The sequence below is a fragment of the Bufo gargarizans genome, chromosome 8 (genome assembly GCF_014858855.1).
Source record: "Bufo gargarizans isolate SCDJY-AF-19 chromosome 8, ASM1485885v1, whole genome shotgun sequence".
Taxonomy (NCBI): domain Eukaryota; kingdom Metazoa; phylum Chordata; class Amphibia; order Anura; family Bufonidae; genus Bufo; species Bufo gargarizans.
The window spans coordinates 3,968,147-3,981,894 of NC_058087.1; the positions used below are offsets into that span (position 1 = coordinate 3,968,147).

General features: G+C 44.7%; 1 protein-coding gene across 3 annotated transcripts in view; it reads right to left on the reverse strand.

Moving 5' to 3' along the window:
• The window catches only part of MBD5 (methyl-CpG binding domain protein 5), a 46,230-nt gene that overhangs the window by 11,134 nt on the left and 21,348 nt on the right, over positions 1 to 13,748 (reverse strand). For all 3 annotated transcript variants that reach the window (XM_044304154.1, XM_044304152.1, XM_044304153.1), the window contains 4 exons: positions 12,003 to 12,105; positions 9,025 to 9,205; positions 5,113 to 7,176; positions 1,227 to 1,547 (listed from right to left, as the gene is read on the reverse strand). In XM_044304154.1, coding sequence (XP_044160089.1) covers positions 1,227 to 1,547; positions 5,113 to 7,176; positions 9,025 to 9,205; positions 12,003 to 12,105 — 2,669 coding nt within the window. The remainder of the gene's footprint in view (positions 1 to 1,226; positions 1,548 to 5,112; positions 7,177 to 9,024; positions 9,206 to 12,002; positions 12,106 to 13,748) is intronic.

Consider the following 13,748-nt stretch of genomic DNA (forward strand, 5'->3'; position numbering starts at 1 on the left):
GGGCTTCAATAGCATCCTGGCTGCCATGGTAACCGATCGGAGCCCCAGGATTACACTGCTGGGGCTCCGATCGGAGGAGGAGGGGAGAGGGGGTCCTGTGGCCACTGTCACCAATGATTAATACTGGAGGGGTCCTGTGGCCTGCGCCACCAATGATTAATACTGGGGGGCGCGCACTGCGCCACCAATTAAGTTAAATCTCTAATTTATTCATATACAGGAGGCAGGAGCTGCAGAATGACATAGCCGGCTCCCGACCTCTTATGAGCGGTAGCTGCGATCCGCGGCACCTGAGGGGTTAACCGAGGATCGCAGCTACAGCTCATAGAGGCCGGGAGCCGGCTATGTCATTCTGCAGCTCCCGCCTCCTGTTCAATTTAAATGAATGAGAGATTTCTCTTCATTGGTGGCGCAGTGGCCACAGCCCCTCCCCTTCTCTTGTCCCCTGTCCTCCCATTGGCTGCAGCGGCAGCAGCACAGGGGGAGGGAGACACTGCTTCCTTCCTCCCCGTGCTGCTGCTGAGGGAACACGGAGAGCGCTGAGAGCAGCGCGATCTCTGTTCCCCATATGTTATCGGAATATCGGCAAAATAAATGCCGATACCGATAACAGTCAAAATCCTCAATATCGGCCGATAATATCGGTAAAACCGATAATCGGTCGATCCCTACCATTTGGAATTTTTTTTCCCGCTTCCCACTACATTTTATGCCATAATTATTGGTGGCATTAGAAAGTACAACTTGTCCCGCAAAAAATAAGCCCTCATACAGCTCTGTGACTGGAAATATAAAAAAAAGTTATGGCTCACGGAAAATAGGGAAAAAAAATGAAAACGCAAAAACAAAAAAGAAAACAACTCTGGTAGCCAAAGGGTTAAAACTTGAATCCGAACTCTGCTTCAGTAGGTACCGAAGCAGACTTTGGATCCAAGTTTTAAAATGGTTTTAAAGTAAAAAAATCAAAAATCAAGGTATTCACGGAAGTCCGAGGAGACTTCGTTAATAACTCTGTTCCCCTCGCCGGAGCGCATACATTTGATTGCTGTAGGGAGACGCATCTCTGTACAGCATTCAAATGAAGTTTTGAACGAATCAACTTCGGATTTTGGATCCGAAGGTCAATTCGCTCAACACTAGTATCAGTATCTGGTTCTACAATAAATTAGCAAAAAAAATCTAGGCAATACATTCTCTTTAAGACAAGAGCCAATGAAGACTGATACCTTCTCCTGTAGAGGGCTGCAGCATGTGCAGGATATTCTGATTCAGTAGATGCTGCTGATTCATGGGTAATCCCATCGGCAGAGCATTTAGGAGATTGGGGTTGATGGGTCGTGGAAGGTTGTTGTTAGCGTTCTGTGCAAAGTGATTAGTGTGCTCTGGTCCTGGAAAACGGAAGTTGTTGCCCATCGGATGGTGGCCCGGCATTGGCATCCCAGATGCTGTAGTGACTATGACGCCATCTTTGAGGACAGATGTAGTTTTTGTTATGGCTGGCTGACCCGCGCCGGCTATTGCTACCGATGACAAAGATAACTGACCTCCTAAGGAACAAACATATGCAAATTATGTATAGTCATCCAAATCACGATAAATGCACTATGGTAAAGATAATGCAAATTCTTAACCCAGTGTGTGCCAGGTTCTCCTCAATCTACTAAATATTGGCACCTGCCACCAAGCAGCTGCTGTCATTGTGCAGAGGTAACGGGTGCGCAGCAAGATCACACTGACAGAAGAACAAAGGTCCGTGCCGCCCCGACATGACGTCACTCATCTTCCACCTGCATTTCATTCATTCACCATCCATGGAAGAGGGAAACACAATCCCAATGGATTACTGGCTTCCTTTCTACAGCAGCAGTAACGTTATTGTGGATTTAACAAACTTCTGACAGGTTATAGGGACCATTAGAAGTTTTCATCGGGGGGCTCTGTAAAGAGATACCTCTCCCAGAATTAGAAAAACGTGTCTTCTTTCTTCCAAAAAACATGCCACCCTTGTTCACAGGTCATATGCGGTATTGCACTTCAGCTCGGGTAAATGAAGCAGAGCTGCAATACCAGACACAACCCTAGGACAGTGGGCTGAGAGCGTTATACCCCTACAACCAATTTCAAAGCTGGGCCAGATTTCAGTGTGGCAGCTCCCAATATCATCTTAACGTGTTGGAAACTGTCAGAAAGGGCATTTCCATCTAGTAAAGTGATGCCATATTGTTCAGATATACATCATTATGACTGGTGGGGGTCCTATCTCTTGGACCCCTCCAAAATCAGAGTGCTGCATCCCCTTCACAGTGCAGCACGAAGGAAGAGGCTGCCACACGTGGCTCTCTTTACCGCTGGGACCCCACTGACTTGGTTAAGCGTGGTGCTCTTCTTTATTTTTTTTATTTTTCCATGAACGGTACCGCTCAGAACTGTAGCCAGTCCCATAAACTTGAATGGGGCCAGCTGCACGTCCTCGCATAGGTGGGGGGTGCACAGACAAAAACTGTGAAAGGGTATAGCACTAAACCAGCACTGCTGCCCCTTTCTTTGTCCTCCAAATTGGTGGGGGTTCAAGAGATTAGGTCCGCACTGATAATGGTGATCACGCAGCCCGATTTACTTAAGTAGATTAATTGTTGAATAAAGCGTTCTGCTGCTTTTCAAGTATTTATTGTTTTTTTTTCCAATTCTTCAGGAAAGCTTGCAGTCAGTGAATTGAACCGTTTTATAATTTATTTCCAAAAATCCTGCAGGACACAATAACAAGGTGTCGGAGTGCACGCTCTCTCTCTCTCTCTCTACCAATTCACTGAAAGCAAGCAGTGGACATGAAAACAGTAAGGAATTGAAAACTAAAAATAATTTTGAATAACTGCAGAACTTTTATACAAAATGAACTTTCCCAAGAAACGTTAACGTTTGGAAACCCCTTCTGTAAGTGGTTGGAACTGGAAAGGGAGCAGCGTAAACTGGAAGATGAGCCTTTTTGGCCAATAACCTCACTGTGTTAAAGGCCCTTTTGTTTCATCGTAGGAAGTTCAAGAGGGAATTCTACCCCCCCCCCCCCCAGTGTACAATTGTCCGTAATCCCCTAAGCTTGTCTGCTTCCATTCTCTGGATCCAGAAGGTGGTGCTACCTTCTGGTAGCCTCCTCCTTGCATAGTATTTTCCCATGGCGCACTGCCACCGAGTCTCCACAGGGAGAAACGGGACCGCCCCTAAACTTCCTCAGGATCGACTACACAGACCTGGGAGACAAGTTGGTTGAAGAACCCAGTGGTGGCACTGAACAAATCCCAACAAGTGGTTTTTGCCATTTTTATTTTATGCAACAAAATAAGAGAAAAAAAATATTTACATATAATAGCTTTATATTATATATATATACAGACGTGGACAAAATTGTTGGTACCCTTTGGTCAATGAAAGAAAAAGTCACAATGGTCACAGAAATAACTTTAATCTGACAAAAGTAATAATAAATTAAAATTCTATAAATGTTAACCAATGAAAGTCAGACATTGTTTTTCAACCATGCTTCAACAGAATTATGTAAAAAAATAAACTCATGAAACAGGCATGGACAAAAATGATGGTACCCCTAGAAAACACAGAACATAATGTGACCAAAGGGACATGTTAATTCAAGGTGTGTCCACTAATTAGCATCACAGGTGTCTACAACCTTGTAATCAGCCATTGGGCCTATATATATGGCTCCAGGTAATCACTGTGTTGTTTGGTGATATGGTGTGTACCACACTCGACATGGACCAGAGGAAGCAAAGGAAAGAGCTGTCTCAAGAGATCAGAAAGAAAATTATAGACAAGCATGTTAAAGGTAAAGGCTATAAGACCATCTCCAAGCAACTAGATGTTCCTGTGAGTACAGTTGCACATATTATTCATAAGTTTAAGATCCATGGGACTGTAGCCAACCTCCCTGGACGTGGCCGCAGGAGGAAAATTGATGACAAATCTAAGAGACGGATAATCCGAATGGTAACAAAAGAGCCTAGAAAGACTTCTAAAGAGATTCAAGGTGAACTTCATGCTCAAGGAACATCAGTGTCAGATCGCACCATCCGTCGTTGTTTGAGCCAAAGTGGACTACATGGGAGACGACCAAGGAGGACACCATTGTTGAAAACGAATCATAAAAAAGCAAGACTGGAATATGCCAAACTACATGTTGACAAGCCACAAAGCTTCTGGGAGAATGTCCTGTGGACAGATGAGACAAAAATCGAAGTTTTTGCCAAGGCACATCAGCTGTATGTTCACAGACGAAAAAATGAAGCATATCAAGAAAAGAACACTGTCCCTACTGTGAAACATGGAGGAGGCTCTGTTATGTTCTGGGGCTGCTTTGCTGCGTCTGGCACAGGGTGTCTTGAATCTGTGCAGGGTACAATGAAATCTCAAGACTATCAAGGAATTCTAGAGAGAAATGTACTAGCCAGTGTCAGAAAGCTTGGTCTCAGTCGCAGGTCATGGGTCTTGCAACAGGACAATGACCCAAAACACACCGCTAAAAACACCCAAGAATGGCTAAGAGGAAAAAATTGGACTATTCTAAAGTGGCCTTCTATGAGCCCTGACCTCAATCCTATTGAGCATCTTTGGAAGGAGCTGAAACATGCAGTCTGGAAAAGGCACCCTTCAAACCGGACACAACTGGAGCAGTTTGCTCATGAGGAGTGGGCCAAAATACCTGCTGAGAGGTGCAGATGTCTCATTGACAGTTACAGGAAGCGTTTGATTGCAGTGATTGCCTCAAAAGGTTGCGCAACAAAATATTAAGTTAGGGGTACCATCATTTTTGTCCATGCCTGTTTCATGAGTTTATTTTTTTACATAATTCTGTTGAAGCATGGTTGAAAAACAATGTCTGACTTTCATTGGTTAACATTTATAGAATTTTAATTTATTATTACTTTTGTCAGATTAAAGTTATTTCTGTGACCATTGTGACTTTTTCTTTCATTGACCAAAGGGTACCAACAATTTTGTCCACGTCTGTATATATATATATATATTTTTTTTTTTTTATTTGAAATACTCCATGCCAGGCACTCACAAAATACAGAGAGAAAACTCGGTTGAAGAGCATACCTGAATCTGAACTGTTACCAATGCTGCTGGCGATCATTGGTATAGAGGACGCCGTCTGCATTCTTGGCTGGGATGGGTTGAGATGTAACTGGTTCCCCGGATGGGGTAGCATCCCATAAGCGCTACTGCTTTGCATCTGGTTGAGGAGTCCAGTGAGATGAGCGTTAGGAACTGGATTGTTGCCATGAACAAAGTTAGTGTTTGGATTTTGGCAGGAGACGCCCTCCCCTCTAATGGGTATGTTAAGTGCCAGTGAATTATGGAGATTAGCAGCGCTCAGGCCGTTGTCATTATAACCCAGCTGGTTGGCAGAACAAGGCAGACTCATGTTCGAGTCGGGAATGGTACTATTGCTGTTCATGTGGGAGTTCTGACAACTCATGGTTTGGAGGAGCTGAGACATTGAATTCACGGGAAATGAATTTTGCCCTTGCTTCCGCATCAGATCGGCTCCCGGCTTCTGTAGGCTGGGGTTATCCATGGGTGGTTGCTTGAGATTGACGACCGTCGACGCGGGTTGCTTTCTTTTTCTTAAGTCCTTCTGCTGAGACATTAGCTTATCTCTCAGAGCCGCCCGGCCACTCTGCCCCTCGGCCGGTGGTGGTAGTAGTACGTTGGAGGCTGGGGGGAACATTGTGGGTAAAGTGCTATTTCCTTCATTGCTGCCGCAGCTGACGGCCGGTCCGGAACTGCTATTGTTACCAGCGAGTTTATTTTGATTTGCTAGCTGTGCTTTGGCTGCTGCTGAAAGTAAACTGCTCGCTGGGAAAGAGGCAGCGTTATGCTGGTTCAAGATCTGATTTAAAGGCATCCCCAGCAATCCCGTCTGACCCTTAACAGGAGCGTTACCAGCCGAAGAGGGGGGGAAAACAGTGTTGTTTGGGGGGTTTAATACATTGCTCATTCCAGCTATCAGTGGATTGTGGATATCTTTGTACTGGTGATGTCCATCAGGCTTCGTTGAAGGGCTTGATGGCATGGATGGTCTTGGAGAGACCATGCTGGGCCTCGGAGAACGTGGCGGGAGTGTGAGGCCACCACATGTGGATTGTGTCCCCAGCGGCGGCATCATGAAGTTTCCATGATCGGACGACGTGGAAGAAGAACGTGATCTTTGGGGCGACGCCTCGATCCTTCCCATGACTGTTGGTATTGTGTGAACTGGGGACGTGACCGGAGAAGGGGACGTTGGGTGTTGGACTCTCTGAATGTGATTGCTGTGATTCATGTGACCGGGTTTGACGGTTGGCAATGGAAGATTACTTGGCAAAGGAACGACGGCAGGTGGCATGCTTACATTCATCACGGGTACCTGAGAGTGAACATTTGGATGAAACGTGGTAGTGTTCATTACAGGGTTTTGGAGAACCGGTTTGCTGGGGATGGGGTCGAGAATGCCAAGTGGATCTTTCTCTGATGACGTTAATGGCTTTTTCTGACGCGCACAAAGCAGTTGTGGAGGTGGCGGCGGAGGGGGTGGCGGTGGTAAGGGTGGACCTGGTGTCTGCTTGTGATTAAACACTGCACAAGACATATCCATGTTGGGTGGGTAATTGCAAATGGTTTTCTTCAACACTGGACTGGCAAACGTCGGAGACAAAGGTAAATTTGTCCTACTGGCCACAGCACATGACTGCTGCACCGGAGACCCGTGCAACATGATGGATTGTGGAGATATGGGAGTCCTGTTCACATGAATGGGACTGGAATTGGGTGGAGCGTGGTAGTTGAGACTGTTCCTTGTAAATGCATCAGGGCTTCCCAATGGGTCGGTCCTTAGAGATGCAGATCCATCACCGTAAATTTGGGATCCAGAGGACGCTGGACTTGTCATGTTGCCATGGCCCCCACGAAATGGTGATTTCTGTCCATGCTCGCTGCTACCTAACCTCTGTGGTGGATATGCAGGATGAAGGTCATGCGGTTGAGGTCCCACATATTCTTTAACCATCAGCTTAAATGGATTTTTACATTCCGGCAGCACAGAATTCACCATGCCCTCGAGTGATTTATTTCTCATGGATCGTGGGGTAGCTGCGCGGCTGGGCACGACAGGAGCTGAATCTGGACAAAGAAAACAAATATATAATAGGCATAAAACTGAAACAACTCAGTATAATAAATAAGCAACAGCTAAAACTATGACCCCTACACGCAACACATGTGACACATCATGGTTTTTAAAGGGGATCTGTTGCCTACCCAGATGCTCCAGGAATTTTCTATATGAAGAATCAAATTATTTGCTAAGACAGACATGTCCGGCGATTCCTCTTTTAGAAATATAGATAAACTTTAATATGAAAAATACAAATTTAAGTTTAGTGGTCCTAGAGTATGCAAGCACGACCACCACTGCAGGATTACAGGCTGGTCGTAACCATGGAGTGTATAATGCGATTGAGAAATGACTCAAGCCAGCAAAAGGAAGCATTATGGACCATCAGAATACATTAGTAAGTGCCTTGTATTAACTTTCTCTACATGAATTCCACTTGCTGAAGTGAGACAACCCCTTCAACTTAATAATATACAAAAGCAATGAATGCATACAATGTAGTGGAAAGCCAGTAAAAAATTCCAAATGGGGTGGAATAAAAAAAAAAAAAAAAAAAAAAAAAATCTGAGTTTTATAACTTGTTTTTACAGTTTCCTATGCGGTAAAACTGACCTGTTACGTGCATTCTCTGGGTCAGTATGATTAGCACGATACCACATATGTATATGTTTTTTTTTTTTCATTTTAATACTGAAAAAAAATTTGGGGAATTTTTTTTTCTCTTTGCATTGCCATATATGTACTTTTCATTGATACCATTTGGTGTCAATGATGAGATGTATATGACTTTTTGATCACTTTTTATTAATTTGTTTGTGGGGGGGGGGGGGTCAAGAGACAAAAACCAAAACAAAAAAAAAAATTTTTTTTTCAACATTCTGCCGTTTGCTGTATGCGATAAATATTTTTCAATTGTTTTCGCACGTGGCGATGCCCATGATGTCAATTTTTTTTTATTGTTTATGTATTTAATTTTGGGGGAGAGGGGGCGATTAGAATTTTAATATTTAATAGTTTTAAAAACTTTTTTTTTTTTTTTTTTTTACTTTTAATAGGTACCCTAGGGAACCTGAATAAGCAATCAGTAAGTTTCTCATAGACCCCAATGCATTAGCATTGGAGTCTATGGGGATTACATTGTTGGGTTCATTTATCCAACTGGTGTAAAGTAGAACTGGCTTAGTTTCCCACAGCAGCCAATCAGATTCCACCTTTCATTTTTGACAGCTCCTTTGGAAAATGAAAGGTGGAATTTGATTGGTTGCTATGCACCAGTTTGATAAATGACCCCATATGTTCCTATGGAGTCCGGCACAGGTGTCACTCAGGAGGACCGAGGCTGCGGCACACTACATCCGGTTCCCTCGATCCTCGGTAGGGGGAGCTGGTGTGGCCGGGAACGAGTGCTCAAGGTTTTTAACCTCACAGATGCCATGGTTGCATTTGACCATGGCACCTTAGGGAGTTAAATGTGTGTGATCGACATTATGGCGACTCGGACCGCCGACCACCGATGTAATTTTACATTCGGGCGGCAGGAAGGAGTTAATCCTACAGTCACAGCTTTATTATTTAGGCTCCTTCCATTGTACTACATGGTGCACTAATTTAAAGTAAGGTAAGTAAAATCAGTTCCTATACTACTGCAGGATACCGGCAGCAGAGTAATATCAGACTTTAGAGAACTGAGGGTTTTTCGGTTTTAAATTGCCCAAAAAAGCAAACTAACTACATAAGCAAAATAACCAATTTCAACAGGTTCCTATGTAGATTAAAAAAATAAAAATAAAAATAAAAAATAACATTAAAAATAACATTGCCACTAAGCTGTAGTAAACCAGCTTTACACGCACTTGTTCCTCCGCCAGGACTTGTTAACACCAGTGAAGGGTGCGGGACCTCCATGCTCTTGTGTAGGGTGGCCACAGCGATGATCTTGCGCTTGTGGATGCACAGCTTGGTCACGTCCTCATCTGCTTTGACATCCTCTGTGGTTCTTTGCTTCACAGCAGCTCCGGGGTCAAAATTAAACACCTAAAACAGATAAATTACACAATGCAAATTTTCTAAATTTACAGATGTACATTAAGAAGTTATGTATGTAATGAGGGAATGAAAAGGGAGATAAAAGGCGATGTATCATGGACCTGAAATTCTGCAATAAGAACTATATATACAGACAGGTGCATGCAAGTTACTGCTACTGCGAGCAGTTAAGCAAGATTAAATGATCTCCAAAAGGCATAAAATTTAAAGATGAAACACCTTTCAACACTTTGAGCAAATATCAGTGTATTATTTTGGTTTTGTAAAATTTTAGAGTGAAAAAAGGAAATGGGTGCATTGCAAAAGTATGGGAACCCTAGGAGACTTGAATGCTCCGATAACTTTGACCGAAGTCTCAGACCTTTAACAGCCTGTTAGGGTGTAGGCTTATTCACAATCATCATTTCAAAGCTTTATAAATACCCAGACTCCTCTAACCTAGTCCCAAAAACTAGCAGCTGTGGGTCCTTCTAAGCAGCTGCCTAACACTCTGAAAATGGTTGAGGCCAACAAAGCAGGAGAAGACTAAGACGATAGCAAAGCGTTTTCAGGTTGCCATTTCCTCAGTTCGAAATGTAAGTTAACAGAAAAAGTGGAGGTCAAGAGAAGGTCTAGTATGATTGAGGCAAATCAGAACCCCCGCTTGACTGCAAAAGACCTTCAGGAAGATTTAGCAGACACTGGAGTTGTTTACTGTTCAGCGACACCTGCATAAATATGGCCTTCATGGAAGAGTCATCAGAAGAAAACCTCTCCTGCATCCTTACCACAAAGTTCAGCGTCAGAAAAAGAAAATCAGCCAAAGAACATCTAAATAAGCCTGATGCATTTTGGAAACAAGTCCTGTGGATCGATGAGATTTAAATAGGTATAGGAGAAAAAAAAAAGGCCACAGAATATTATGAAAAGATCACCTTTCCAGCCATTAACCATGGGGGTGGATCAATCATGCTTTTGGGTTGTGTCACAGCCAATGGCATGGGGAATATTTCACAGGTAGAGGGGAAAAAAGGATTCAATAAAATTAAGATTTTACCATAGCCCTCACAAAAGCAGTGCATGAAAGACGGCCCAGGAACCTCACAGAACTGGAAGACTTTTGTAAGGAAGAATGGAAGAAAAACCCTCAAAAAAAATAATTGAAAGACTCTCGGCTGTCTAAAAAAAACCATTTACAAGTTGTCATACTTTCCCAAGGGGGTCCTACTAGGTACTAACCATGCAGGGTGCCCAAAGTGTTGCTTTGGGCCCTAAAAAAATTGTTTTTGCTTAAAATACAAAGGGAATGTGACATCTTTAACTTCATGCCTTTTGGAGATCATTTCATCTTTAACTGACCTAATTTTTCACTGTAACAGTAATTTTGACCAGGGGTGCCCAAACTCCCAAACTTTTGCATGCCACTGTGGCGGTGTGAGTTAAAGGGAATCTGTCACCTCTTTTTACCCTATAGAGCTGCGGACATGCACGGATGGATCTCCGCAATATACCTGTCCCATAGTTCTGTGTGGTTTTATTTTGTTTAAAAAATTATTTTATCGATATGTAAATTAGCCAAGTAAGGTACCCAAGGCGTGGTTACTTACAGTAAAGGAGCCCTGCCACGCCCCCTGTGAAGGAGCCCAGCACCACCTGCATCCAGGAATCTCCTCCTTGCTCACGAAGTTACAGTGCCGTAATCTCACGATGCGCAAGCTAGCGCATGCGCAGTTCGTTCACTGAGGCTGATGCCAGCAAAGGGAATGAAAACTTTGCCGGCACTGTGCATTCACTAGCTCGCGCATCACGAGATTACAGCAATGTAACTTCGTGAGCAAGGAGGAGATTCCTGGATGCAGGCGGTGCTGGGCTCCTTCACAGGGGGCATGGGTGGGCTCCTTAACCACACAGAGCTATGGGACAGGGATATTGCGGACATGCTAGCGGAGATCTATCCATACATGTCCGCAGCTCTATAGGGTAAAACTAGGGGACAAGATTCCCTTTAAGGGAGGGAACAACTTTCATATGTCACGGCGAGTTTGACAACTGTAGAAGAATACACCATGCTGCAAAACTATAGGGTAAAACTGAGCTTTATTTGGCGCACTTTAAGGTGCTGCTCCAGTTCTATGCATCCTCAGAAATGGATCAATGAGCAGTAGGGGGCGAGCCGACAACCTTCTGGCTTCTTGCAGTTGTTCTTACGCAGATAGCCCCCTGCACATCCAGTGATCAGTGCAGTGTGCTGGAAGATAGAGATCTGCATCTGACACCAAACCTTACTCACTTGTTAAATCCCCCCCCCCCCCCCAACCCACCGAGCCAACTCCAGCGCCCATGCTCCGGTGGTTCCCAACCAGTCTTATTATTCTGTGCAAATACGTGCCATACATGTACATGTGCTGTAACACCACTGCTGAGGCCGGTGACTGGCTGCAGTGGTCACATGGATGTATAGCACATCAACACTCCAGCAAAATAAACAAAGACCAGTGGGGGACCACCAGCACTGGAGCAACAGGGACTTTACCAGGTGAGTATTTTTATTTATTTATCGCATTTCCTGAAAAAAGCTGCATTTTTTTAAACTTCAGGGCGACTTCTGGAGTTTGTAATTCTAAGTAGTAAAATAACATGCACCCGGGTGTAGCCAACATCACTACATCCAGATGCAAAGTGACCTGATAATGATGACCACCGATGTGGAGGAGGCAGAGGATCTGGCAGTGTAAAGAGGATGTGCACACTAAGAATCACAAGGCAGCGGTCTGTAGAGAAAGCTGTGCAGAGTAAGTCGCCATACCTTCGGTAGGATAAGAGGACATTCTAGGCCACACTTGCACGTTCCATCCGTGAGAAGATAAGATTTGACCTGGTCCAAACATGACAGATGGGATCCGCTTGGGCTGAAGACAAAAAGAATAATGAGACGATTTCTGCTAATGAAATCTCATACAGCATAATACGAAGAGGAAAATCTACAAGGCTTAGAAGATGCTACCCACTGTATGTGTCAGCATATTGTAAATCTATCCAGCAGACCAAGGCTGGACATGTACAGGTGCCAGGTTTAAGAGGGGTTTTCCAGGAATTAATCATTAATGATCTGTCCCTGAATAGGTCAACACTAGAGATGAGCGAACTTCTGTTTTAAGTTCGGCGTCTAAAGTTCGGGGGCGGGTTAGCGGAGAATCCCGATCTGGAACCGGATATGGATTCCGACTTCCGTTGTGGTCCGTGGTAGCGGAATCAATAATCGGCCATTATTGATTCCGCTACCACGGACCACAACGGAAGTCGGAATCCATATCCGGTTCCAGATCGGGATTCTCCGGTAACCCGCCCCCGAACTTTAGACGCCGAACTTAAAACAGAAGTTCGCTCATCTCTAGTCAACACCATAGGCATCTTCAGCTGTGTGAAGGAACTGCAGCACTGGGACAAGCACGGGAGCCTTGTTATAGTATACAGAGCACAGGGCTGTACATGGTCTACTGGCTGTGATTGGTTTCTAGCTGAATCCCATTCACCGCAGAAATGCAGTGTGACTGGCGGACGTGATGTTATAGGCCTAGGAAGAAACCACAACGTTTACCAGAGCGCTACTGCCCCTTCCACCAACTGATCGTTGGTGGATCCCAACCTATCCGATATTGATGACTAGAGTTGAGCGAATCTGCCTTTTGGCAGGTTCGAGTTCGGGGTTTGAGCGAATTACGTAATGGATTCCGTTCACACAGAATCCATAACATAATTCAAACGCCGGAATGCCAAACTAAATGACTTTAGAGGCATTTCGTTTTGCATGCCGTCACAATACAAGTGTATGGCCAGAAGAACGGAACCCTCGGGTTTGGCCATACACTTGTATTATGCGGCATGCCGGCATTGAATTACGTGATGGATTTCGTGAGAACGGAATCCATTATGTAATTCACTTAAAGGGAATCCGTCACCTGCTTTTACCATTTTAAGCTGTCACCATCTCTATGTTCACTAAAGTACCTTATTTCCAGCAGTCTTCTTTTTTACTTTATTTCGTTTTGTAGTTTTGATATAAAAGCGCTTTTTATGTTATGCTAATGAGGCTCCAAGGTGCCCAGAGGGGCGTTTTTTTCACTCTCCGGTGCCCAGTGACGCCCCCCTGCAGTGCCCAAGAACGCCTCCTGATCCTCAAATAACCTCCCACAGCCCTGGCAAACGGTTCCTCCCCTCCCCACGTCATAGTCTACCTTATAGAAATGCCCCGTCCTTCTTCCTGTCTGCGGCCAGAAAACTTGCGCAGGCGCAGTACCGCCTGTGGCCTGCGCGATCATCAACCTCCTGAGGGCAACGGCCTCGAAAGTCGGCATGCGCCGAGCCCAGTGATGTAACCTGAGCGCTGTTGCCCTCAGGAGGTTGATGATCGCGCAGGCCGCAGGTGGTACTGCGCCTGCGCAAGTTTTCTGGCCGCAGACAGGAAGAAGGACGGGGCATTTCTATAAGGTAGACTATGACGTGGTGAGGGTGGCGGAACCGTTTGCCGGGCTGTGGGAGGTTATTTGAGGAT